The 12,005-nt window shown below is 34.7% G+C and overlaps 2 protein-coding genes across 4 annotated transcripts in view; one reads left to right on the forward strand and one right to left on the reverse strand.

Annotated features, from left to right (window-relative positions):
* The window catches only part of LOC145277699 (uncharacterized), a 29,152-nt gene extending 21,662 nt beyond the window's left edge, over positions 1–7,490 (forward strand). The window contains exon 2 of the mRNA XM_080129393.1: positions 6,728–7,490. Within this exon, the coding sequence (XP_079985519.1) occupies positions 6,728–7,074 (347 nt within the window). The 3' untranslated portion in view covers positions 7,075–7,490. The remainder of the gene's footprint in view (positions 1–6,727) is intronic.
* LOC145277698 (intraflagellar transport protein 52 homolog) overlaps positions 1–12,005 on the reverse strand; it is an 89,633-nt gene that overhangs the window by 45,489 nt on the left and 32,139 nt on the right. Inside the window, exon 1 of one of the 3 annotated variants that reach the window (XM_080129392.1) lies at positions 3,054–3,201. The exons of 1 other annotated variant lie outside the window; for it this stretch is intronic. Coding sequence is in view for 1 of the 2 variants with exons in the window: in XM_080129388.1 (XP_079985514.1) it covers positions 2,271–2,304 (34 nt within the window). In the remaining variant the exon portion in view is untranslated. Of the gene's footprint in view, positions 1–2,270; positions 2,512–3,053; positions 3,202–12,005 lie in introns of those variants that run through there. One more of the 3 variants, XM_080129388.1, reaches the window with a different exon arrangement.

The raw sequence follows: 12,005 nt of genomic DNA on the forward strand, positions 1-12,005 counted from the left end.
AAATACTAGCTGGACTTTTGCGTATTGTATTTGGTTTATTTTGTTTTGCTGTTTACCAACCCATTTAACGTCAAAATAAAAATAGCAAAAGGTATAAAAATATACCTAAGTCATCTTATTAAAGAATGTTTTTCAAATAGGAAATAGAATATTGCTCCGAACGATAAGTATCTAATGGGATTGGATCCTGCACCATTTGGGGCAAATCTGTATTTACATAGACTAGTATATATGTCATCACAAATAAAAAATGATATATCGAAAACAATTTTCGTGGGTGTAGAAGATTTATAGATGACCTTATATGTATAAACGATAACGAATCTGGAACAAAAATAAACATCTTATATCCAAGGAGTTAGAATTGAATTGTGAACAGAGGAAAACAGGCTACATTTCTGGATCTAGATATAAAAATTGAGGATGGGATTTTTCTTTATAAAATATTTGCTAAAAGAAACTTTCCCCCTTTCAAATATATGTATGCCGCACAAAGATATTACCTGCCCTGTTTTAATGTTTTATGGAACCATTATGTCAGTTTTTGAGGATAGCTCGCGTTACTTTAAAATTAATAGATTTTATACCACCAGTTTCTAACTTAGTAATAAGGATGATAAAACAAGGTGGGATAAAACTAAAATATTTAAACAGTTAAATAAAGCATTTGTTCGTTATCCTGATGCTTTTGAATCGTTTAAAATTAGACGGAACATAGTAAAGGAAATCCAAATGTATAAAATGTATAAATATTTTTAACCTTTATATTTAATTTTCAATAAATAAGAATGTAAACATACAAAATACTAATCATAGTGGGGGGTGATAAGTAGTCAAATGGATTAATCCTAATCTTATAAATACAAGACTGGTAAATTAAAATATATCCATTTTGAATTTGGAAACAGATGAATCTCACAGGTAAAAAATTCATTTTTATAACATGAATAGGTTAGATAAAGTAATTAATAGGAAACTACATCTAATATTTGTACCGTTTTCCCCCCTAGATTAAGGGAGGTGGTGTTTGATCAACACTGCTGGGGAGCCATGATGTAATATACTGTTTTTAAATCCGAAAAATTTGCAAGTTGATGCAGTGATTGAATGACTTACTGACTAAATGGTTTTTATATATATATATATATATATATATATATATATATATATATATATATATAGCAGGACATCAAAAAAAATTAGTCTTTTCAAATTCAACTACAAACAAAGAATTATCCCTAAGAGGGATTCAAGTTTGAAGACCTCATGATTTGTATGTTGAACACCATTTATCTTTGCAGCCATTTTTCTTTTTTATAATGGAGCTCCTATGATAAAATTGTTTCTTGCCATTATAAAAAGCAAGATCTGGTCAACAACTGAAGGAATTTTACAGATGGGACCTCTTTAGCTTGTTCTCATTTTCTGATATCTGAATATGCATATCAACCTATAGAAGTTAAACTGATAAAATTTGGTGAAAAGTGGGTGAGAACTTTGCACTGGTTTTGAGAGAGGATTTTGAATGGTAATTTGTATGTTGCTTAGGCATAAAAATGTTAGACACCTAAAATAAAACATTTTGACCCTTGTTCAAGTAAGGTAGTCTACCATATCCAAGGGTGATCAGAGTCCATTCACATTCCCAAGATATAGGGGAGATTGTAATTCCTTTCCTTAGGTTGCTCCTATCATTTTATAAACGTTGAAGGTTTAACTAAGCAAAGGGTGAGCATCAAATACTATCTTTTTGAGTCTATGGGGTTTAAGATTTAGTCTAGTCTAACTACTCTTCCAGCAAATATGATCTATGTTATTTTTTTTTTTTCAAACAAATCAAGCAAGCATTGTAAAAATGTTGCAGATTTCTGATTAAGCAAGAAAATGCAAATTGTTTGGAGGAGGAGGAGGAGAAAAAAAAAAAAAAAAAAAAAGAAAAAAAAAAATTAAAAGAACCGGTGAACTTATTTGATTAATTAAAGCAAATCTATTCTAGATCGTTCTGTAATTGGTGTGACTATACACTTAGTTAGAATGCACAATATATTACAATAAAAAGTAAAAAAATTGGTCCAAATCCAGCTCAAAATTACGTTCATCACATCAAGTTGAGTACAGAAGAAATTAAGCCAAGAAAACAAACATGATCCCAGAGGGAAAGATCATTAGAATACACACAAAGGAAAACAATGGTTCTGTTATTTGACATTCTTAGGGAATTGATTCCTGTTATTTAAATGGGAAAAGCCTCACCTCAGAAAATTACTTACCGAGGAAGTAATCGTCCAGTGTTGCCCTCAACATGTCAGGATGCAGACGGACTTTTGAGGCCTATTTTAGTCCTCACAAAAATACCATAGTATTTAAATTTAACCCATAATTTGCTAGATACAAATTTTAAATTACTTTTCAAATGACACCTTTACATTAATTTATTCACAGTACTTAATTTGTAAATTTACTTCAGCTTATATTTTTACAAATGGCTACCTATATTAGGTTACTTTGAAGTTTATAAGGTTTACATTAGTTGAAAGTTCATAAGCAGAATCAGTTAAATATTTTTAAATACATTTTAAATACCAGTTTTTCTCAGAACTTTCATAATTTAAAAAAAAAAAAAAAAAAAAGACCTATTTTCAATTACTAATTTTTACTTAATACCATTAAAAATTAGACTTAATTACAGATCCTAATTAAGGTCATGGTATAATCAGAAGCCTAAACATAACTTGTCAAACTTGTTTCAGGTTTGTATGTATTTTTAAAAGCACAATTTTATTAATGAAGCCTCAGTGATTGAATTGACAGATGACCTTTCTCTTAAAGAGAAAGTCTTACTCTTTAATTATACATTTCTTTCGAGGCCATAGATTAAAAGAATCTGAATTTATGACATATCCACCCGCTCCAGCTTAAATGTAAACATCTTATAGTGTAAAAATAAAATCACTACGTATCAACCTCAGTTTCGGGTTATTTAATAGTGAAAAATATTTGATAGTAAATGTAGGTTAATAACCTTTGATAGTTAATTATGAATTAAAACATACCTTGTTAGTTTCAAATAAAACTCGTACAGGAAGTCATCAACGGTTGACAAAAATTAACACTTAACTTTTTTTTTTTAGTCTTACAGACAGAAGCGACGTCGGGTTTATTTACATGACAATGATTGTTTATAAAAACGAGTGTTTTTATGCTCATTTCAAAGGGAGATAACTCCAAGTTCTTGAAACTTAAATGACATCACCTACCCAGACAAGTGAGGCAACTCTACATATAGTTGAAGTGACAAAACTGTTGTAATCTTCAATGATCCGACCAACATTGACAAATTTTCAATAATCAATCCTTTAGAGTATTTACCGGCAAAAACGTATTTGCTTTATGGCATACTAACCTCCTTTTCTAGTTCATGCAGAAACAATGCTAATGTTTTAATTAGCAAATTAAATCTACCAGAATACATTTTGGTTTATTTGCAAACAATTCAGCCATTATTTTTTGTTAAACTACTTTCCACCAAGTAATGACTTACAAATGTTAAAGGCAAATAGAAAGTCATTTGTGACTATTCCTAGTAAAGCTACACGTCTTGCTAGCCATTTACATCCAACAATTTTATTAGTCATAAGCATCATGGCCTCGGATTTAAAACATTTTATAACAATTGGGTTAATTATTTGAAATAAAGCTTCAGAAATAAATTACATTAAATATACTGGAAAATGCCGGCATGATTAGCCAGTCAACAATCAACTGTCAGTATACAAATTTCAATGAATTCTGAAAGTTTTTACACCAGTTGATTCTATAAAATATTTTCTTTCAGTTATTTACATGTTACCACTGGAATGAAATATTTAATCCATGATTTTTTTTATTTACTTTTCTGAAAAGTAAAGTTTCTAGAAAAGCTGTTCAGAGACAACTAGCTTCAGAAAATGAAGCAGTCACAGGAATGTTGCCTGGCAGATAATACCTTACAGAAAGTACCTTGCCACAAAAAGTGCAAGTTCCAGACAAACAGAAAGGCATGTATAGCACATAATAGAAACTCTACATTAGACGCAATACAAGGTTGTATTGCGTGAACACCCAGAACAAGTCTCACATGGTCATAATATTATAACAAGTCATTTTCGTCTTCTAACAAAAGGAAACATCAGCAAAATTAGTGGACAGTTAGGTTTTGGAGTGGGGGGGGTGAATTTTAGTGGACAGTTGGGTTTTGAGTTTTCTAGTGTATGTCTCACTTTCCATCCAAGTTCATCTCCCTGTGTCTTAGGTCAGTTAAGGGCTACTTCTATTGGAGTTATGTCCAAGTAAACAATTCACTTGGTTATGGCAAAGTTGAGGCCTTTATGTAGCCTCCGATTCTTCAGGTGTTAGTTATTGTTTACTTAGGTTGACAATGGCTTTTACTGGTGGATAGTGGACTTGGGAGTTTTGTCTTTAGCTTTTCCAGTTTTTTGGTTGTAATTTGACCTTAAATTCTTTTGTATGAAAGATCTAGGCAACCTTGGATATGTGTCTTGTATTCTGTTAGATACGTGTAAGAGTGAAATTGAAACCTCCAACCCCCAACCTCTCAAAAGAAATATCAACCATCAAGTCACTGCGCAGTGACAACATAATACTGCTGGCTAACAAATGTAGTGCCACTGTGGCAATGGACTGAGAAGTAAAAAAAAAAAAAAAAAAAATTCAAACCAAAAGACAAAGGAATATCTCAGACTCTACAGGATCTAACATCTAATATCCCGTGTAAAAATATAGAGAACTGACTCAACACCACAGCAGGCTACCATACCTATATAGTCTATCCAAGATCCATAAAGATGGCATCCCAATTAGACCTATCATCAGCATGCTACCCTTTGAGCCGATTCCTAGCGAGAATAATAACACCTTACATAGACAAATCTTTCATACACCCAGAACTCACTTTGAGATAATCAATGATGCTCCTATCTATTCCAACCAGATGGTGAGCCTAGACGTAGTGAGGATTCACAGAAGTCCCTACTGAGGAGACTAACAGTATGGGAAAACCTGACCTCAGATACCACACTAAAAGAATGCACATGTATCCCAATCAACTTAAATGGATATGCTATCTCTACGTAAACACACATTTCATGATAGGAACTGATATGAAGGCCTGTCTCTAGGATCACTATTGCCAGTACTAGCCAACATATATATGGAGCACTTCAAGGAACTGGCAATAAGATCAGCCTCACAAAAACCCACAATGTGGTTACGATATGTGAAGGACACACTCTGGCCTCACCAGAAGGACGTCCAAGTACTACTGGAACATGTGAACTCAATCCATCATTCAGTTGACCATGGAAAAGGAACAAACTATCCTTCCTGCAGTGATCAGAGCTTCACGAAATCCATATACCGAAAAACCTTTAAAAGATAATACCTTAACTATAACTCACACCACCCACGGGCTGTGAAGAAAGGTATAGTTCAATATGTAATAACACTACATATCAGGAGTGTGGTAGTCAAATAACCCTTCATCGAAACAACTACCCAGAGAGCATGACAAAATCCAGATCAAATGCCAAGAGGCACCACCCAAAAACCCACCATGGTCTGCACATCATACTCAAAGGACACATTCGAAAACATTACAATATGCAGTCAGTGCGATATTAGGACAGCGTTTAAGAGCAACTCTGAAAAATACCTGATGCATGTAAAACCCCTAACTGAAAACTCTTGACAAAAACTGCATTTATGATTGTGTAAACGTGGGAAACTTTACAAAGGTCAAACATGCTGCCCCCTCAAAAGGCAGACTTGAACACCAAAGAGCTGTCACATGGAGAAATCGAAAAATCAGCCCTAACTGAACATGTGAAAAAAAAAGTAACCATTCCCATGTGGGATGATCTCAAAATACTGGATACAGAAGATGTCGGATCAGAAAACTTAGAGGCGGCACATATGGTAAAAAAAAATAATATTAGTCAAAAATCACAGAAAAAGAAAACTTGATATATGCCCATCCCAAGTGAGGTAACTTCACAATAGCAAAATTTTCTCACAGTTGCTCCCTTACATCGTGCTTAAAAAAAAAAAAAAAAAAAAAAAAAAAAAATCTACAGGCATCGGTCCCGTTTTATAAAACATTTTTCACTAATATTAATTATTAGTAGATATCCTGAAAAATTGAGCCATAGAAAAACTTTTAACAAATATCTTAGTGACGCTAATTGAACCTTCATGCTCTACTGACCCACCCTCAAACAAACGGTTTGAATTCTTGTAATGCAGAGCCAATCCTCTTTCCTTAGTAAGAAAAGAAGCAGGTCCAACACCCAAAGGTCGCAGTGACCAAAATGTGCTAACACCCAAGATCAGAATAGATTAATCAACATAAGCAAAAACTCGAATGATTAAATTATTTTAAACTTTAAATCAGTTTTTGTTTTTCTAATTAAGTAATTTTATTTTAATCTTTTTAGATATGTTAACCTTTTCAATGTTTTGGTTTATTTCCGCCCTCCTTTTGTTGGGGGGGGGGGGAATAAAGAATGTTATGAGACGATAGTATAGATTTACAAAATTCAACAATTAATAAAATTCTAAATGTTAATATAAATATATAATATATATTATGATAATATACAGGGTGTCAATAAAGTTACTATACAGTCTTATTGCATTATATTTGTATTAATAGTTAATATTTTTTTTACAGGACTTGTTGAGGATGATCCTGATCGCAGGTCTCAGTTTTGCGAACAGATCGTCAGGATATGTGAGGAAAATCCCACTTTCTTGGACGAGATTGTGTGGACTGATGAAGCCACATTCAAACTTTCGGGACATGTAAATCGTCACAACTGTGTTTATTGGAGTGACACAAATCCTCATTTTACAATCACGTCCCAATTGAACCAGCCTGGAATAACTGTCTGGGCAGGAATATCATCTGATGGGATTGTGGGTCCACAGTTCTTCGACGGAACTGTTACAGGAGAAAGGTACCTGGACAAACAGAAATTTCATCGTACCGGCATTGAGACAACGACCAGATTTCAATAACTTTTACTTCCAACAGGATGGAGCCCCACCCCATTATGCTACAGCTGTCCGAAATTTACTGGAGGAGACATTTCCTGATAAATGGATCGGCAGATGAGGGCCCATTGAATTTCCTCCACGATCTCCAGACATAACGCCAATGGACTTTGTCTGGGGGAGTCATCAAAGACTATTCGAGAAAGCCAAGAAGTGTTGAAGATCTTCGACAATTTGTTATTGATGCATTTGCCAACCTTGATCGTGACTTGTGCACCAAAGTTTGTCAGAGTGTGGTGTCGCGTTGTCGAGAATGTATTGAAGCTGAATGCCTCCAATTTGAATATTTGTCATAGAAATTGTTTGCCTTGATTGTTACAGTCTTTTCGGATGTAACATGTGTATTTTCTGAGATTTTTATAAACATAAAGGTGTTATTTCTTTATTTCTTTTGTTACAATATCTTACTGTACTGTTAATATATTACAGGGTGTCTGTATAGTAACTTGTAAGACTGTATAGTAACTTTACGGACACCCTGTATATTATAATATATTATATACAAATAAAACTTTCGAACAGATGCACTGAATTGAAAATTCCCCCCCCCCTCCCCGAAAGGTGAGAGTCCCTAGAGTATCTTTATATATTGTTCATAACAATACCAAGTCAGAAAATCCCGAAATCAGAGTTTTTGGGCTGTTTTGGAGGTGCAATTGTCAAAAAAGTTACCTGCTCATATCAACAGAATTTAGCAAAAATAATGAAAACAGATGTTCGGAAATAATTTTACAAAAAAAATTTTTCAAAGAAGCTACCAGATAAGCAGAAAATTTAGAAAAAAAATGGCGAACTCATATTTTGGCTCATAACTCGAAAAGTTATAAAAAAGTTCATTTCCATTAACTGCTGAGGACTTGTTTGCAGACGTGAGGTTATCAGATGACGAAGACAGTGAGGAGAATGGTGAAGGCAGTGATTCTACCATTTTCAATCCATAATCACGCAACAGCTGCAAACGTTTCACTGGAAGACTACCAGCTGCCAAATGACAATTTATGGAATGTGCAGAGACCCGAACAAAAAGCAAAGACTTCTTTGACTGTCATGTGTTACACCCATCTTAGCTTCCATAGTCATAATGCACTCGTCACTGCTGCTATTCTACGTCTTTGAGTGGTAGTGATGTCGGTGAGAGCCATGTCATAAGAATCATTGCAAAGTATAAAAAAAATTTTTTTTTTTTTTTGAAGTTGAAGTTCTCTAACCAGAACTTCAATCAGCCATCTGTTGCTATCACGGTTTCTACTGAGACAGCTGCAAGTCGCATTTGAAGTACTGCCCTACATTCAACACTCCAGCTACCACTGCATGGTTGTGTCACCAACAAACACCTTAGCAATCTTGATCTATCTTCTGCGCATCAAATATCGCTTTCTGAAGCGTTTGATACATGGAGGTGTCAATGGCAAGTTGCAATACCCTATGCAACTTTAATTTAAGACTCCAAGTCATCAAGGAAAACACATTGCCTTTTAGAGGCGTGTCCATCATACATTCTGGGGGATTTTTTTTGCAACTCCTACAATTATACAAGATGCAGCATACTCCATTCCTAAACCTAGCACCTATGCTGCTCTTGTGCAAATTAAAGTGCGTCTGCCACAAGGAAGGTACAAGTTAGACAGTCTTTGCAGGTGTTGTCAGGGTTCAAGTTGGGTCCCATACCCCTGATGACTTGGAAGTGCTGTATGCATTGCAGAATACAGACATCAGTGGCCTCAGCAGTACATGACTGTTCTTAAACCGCTCGACTCACTTGTGCAATGAGAAAGCTTTACAGGCCGTCTTCTGAAAAGTTTACAATTATTGCCAAAGATTCATCCAAAGATGAGTGGACAAGAACATGCTTATATCACATGTTCTTATCCATTCAGGAAAAACCATTGCATGAAACAGCTAACTTGCCTCACACCCTAATGGGGGCACATTGCATGTTAGCAACTAACTTGGACATTGATGACCACTTGGTCAATGGGTCTCTTGGCATGACAATCCCTTCAGTTCAGCAGATCAAATTTGTTGAATGGCACCATTTATGTCCGATTTGACAATCCCAAATCAAGAAAAACTGAAGTCTTGCAGAATCCTTTCTTTGGCAAATTGCGTCCTTATTCGAGCTCAAGCACCTACTTTTCCTAAAAAAAGCATTCTCATGTTATGGTTACCAGAAAGCAGTATCCATTAATTCTAGCACATGGAATAACCATACATAACTCAGGGAGACCTTATTGCCCTTAACATTCAACAAAATCTCAGATTTAGATTGGTCAAGCAATTCAAAACATTCTTTTCCTGTTCAGCCTGGTCACCTATACACATGTACCAGTAGAGGAGGGATGCAGGAACGTGTTAAATTAGTAAAAATTCATCCTGACCTGATCAAAGTTAACAAGGATGCATTGGAGGAAGTGGATAGACTGCGTTTAGAAAGACCCTTAACCTGGAGCCATCCAGCGGATGTGTTATCTGGTTGTATGATTGCATTCAACAACATTAAATCATGGAATTTATATATCCATCATTCATTTCTCACCCAGCACATTTCGACACCTCATTTTTGGATTTGTAGAAAGCAAATTGAAACCTTATCCATTTGTGCAAATATCTGTCCAATGAAGACCAAAATGAAGAGGAGTTTCATTTTGGCACCCATGGTATTGCACCCCCCTTTCATTCTGCTGTTATATGAATTATCACATCTTCCCATAGGACAGTAATTGTAGGAGTTTACAATTTGGACAAGCACCTGGCAAAAAATGTTGACTGCATCAATTCCTATCAAAAAAAAAAAAAAAAAAAAAAAAAAAAAAAAAACCTCATTGGCCTCTTGCACCAAATTCTCCACTCATATACATGGTGGCATACTTGACCATGATCATTCCAAGGCTGCATCTTTGTAGATGCCTACTCCTTTCACAGACCATTTTATTTACTTTGATCTTTATTTTTTCTGTAAACTGTACATATACAAGTTTTTGGAAATCACATTTTCTATACTTACATCTGCATTCAAGCCTTCGCAGGTATCACGATAAGTATCCACATTTATGTATATCAAACTACTTATTGCCCTTAAAAGTTCAACGAAGTGCATTGCCTAATTTACGCATCAACATACATTGTCTATATCATTGATCTAAAGAAAAATTCTAGTCCTTCAGATTTCTGTAAGTTATTTCCAAAATTGGACATCTCTTTTTTTTTAAAAAAAAAAAAAAACTTGATGCTTTGGATTTTTATAAAACTTTTCTGAAAAAGTTTCAACTAAATGATTTTTATAATTTTAGTTGTAATTCATAATTCTTGGGTGTGCCCTAGGGGCTCTTTTAGGGCTAATAATAAAAAAAAAAAAAAAAAAAAAAAAAAAAAAAAAAAAAAAAAAAGCCTCTTTTTTAGGACTTAGCATATTTGTCCCAAATTTTCTGTGCATATCTATTTAACAGTTTTGCATGGTGCAGAACTCAAATTTATATATGTAAAGGCCTAAAACTGTATGCATGCGCCCCCCCCCCGTCAGTATATCCGACTTACCTATTTCCAAATGGTTGAGTCAAGCATTCCTTTCATTTATTCAATTTAACCTATACATACACATATCCAGCCATGGAGTTATTACTCGATTGTGCTGGTAAACATCTGGCATATCAACCCTGATTTTGGAAACTCCCAAATGTCAAGCCATTACTTAGCATGATCATCTGAACTTTCTATGAGGCTTAGAATCTGTAAACAAAGAAATTTAAACAATTTCTTTGTTTACAAATTCTAAGAGCTCAATAAACTGAGGATTCCATTTGTTTTTATTTAATATAGACAGGGAACCAAATTGTCTTCACAAGCGAAAAAATGTTTCACTTAAAAACATTACATTAACCAGGAGATTTACAACTACATATACATCTCCCTTATCAATCCATCTATAATAGAAAATGAATAAAGCATATACTTTAAAGTAATCAGTGCTATGCTTAGCAACAGTGCGTTCATAAACACTGCAGAATATGCCTTGCGGCCCATTTACCCACAAAATACAACAAACCACAATAAACGATACTTATAAACAACACTATCAGAATGCAGATAATCAGAGATAAACTTTGAAATGCAAGAGATCTAAAATTAGATTTTTGAAACCACATTACGAACATTGATTTATGTTGAAATATAAAAGTATAATCTCCCATTTAATTCTAGTAATCACTTTATTTTCATTACACTAGATCTGTGAAGGCAAGGAGTCTTGTGGCCTCCTAAGGAATTGCAACCACAAGGGAACTTGCATTCCATCCTGAAAGTAGTGTAGTGAAGAGTTGCAAGTCCATCTTCAACAACTGATGGCTTTCTTCAAATCCTGTACTTTTGCAGGTACACATGTCTATACCAACATTTTCCACTTATTAACTCCAATGCTTATTAGAGACCAAAAAAGTAAATTTTTCAAGAACACAATTACAGTACAAGATTGTCCCAGATAAGCTAAAGTTTTTGGAAGAGTGTCCCCTGTGCGTCCAAATCGATTTGAAAGTTTTGGATATGCAATCAGATATGCTTTCAACACAACAGCAGGGTTACTGTCCTTAAGAAAATTGACTTCATCCTGTCTGCTCATCCTTTGGCTACCATTCACATTTGCGGCGACTTCAATGTCCATAATGTGGAATGGCTGACCCACTCAAATAAAACCGATGACGAGGGGAGGTTTTGTCATGATTTTGCCATTGCCTATGACCTCACTCAGATTGTTCACGAACCCACCCGTGTGCCCGATACTACTGGTCAGTATGCAAACCTTCTAGACCTTTTTCTCACAACTTCCCCTGAGCTTTGTTCAGGTTCCGTTCTATCTCCTCTAGGATCCTCCGATCACAGTTGTATCAGTTAAGATAAAAATG

The sequence above is a fragment of the Euprymna scolopes genome, chromosome 6 (assembly GCF_053919585.1).
Source record: "Euprymna scolopes isolate OS-2025 chromosome 6, ASM5391958v1, whole genome shotgun sequence".
NCBI classification, from domain to species: Eukaryota; Metazoa; Mollusca; class Cephalopoda; order Sepiida; family Sepiolidae; genus Euprymna; species Euprymna scolopes.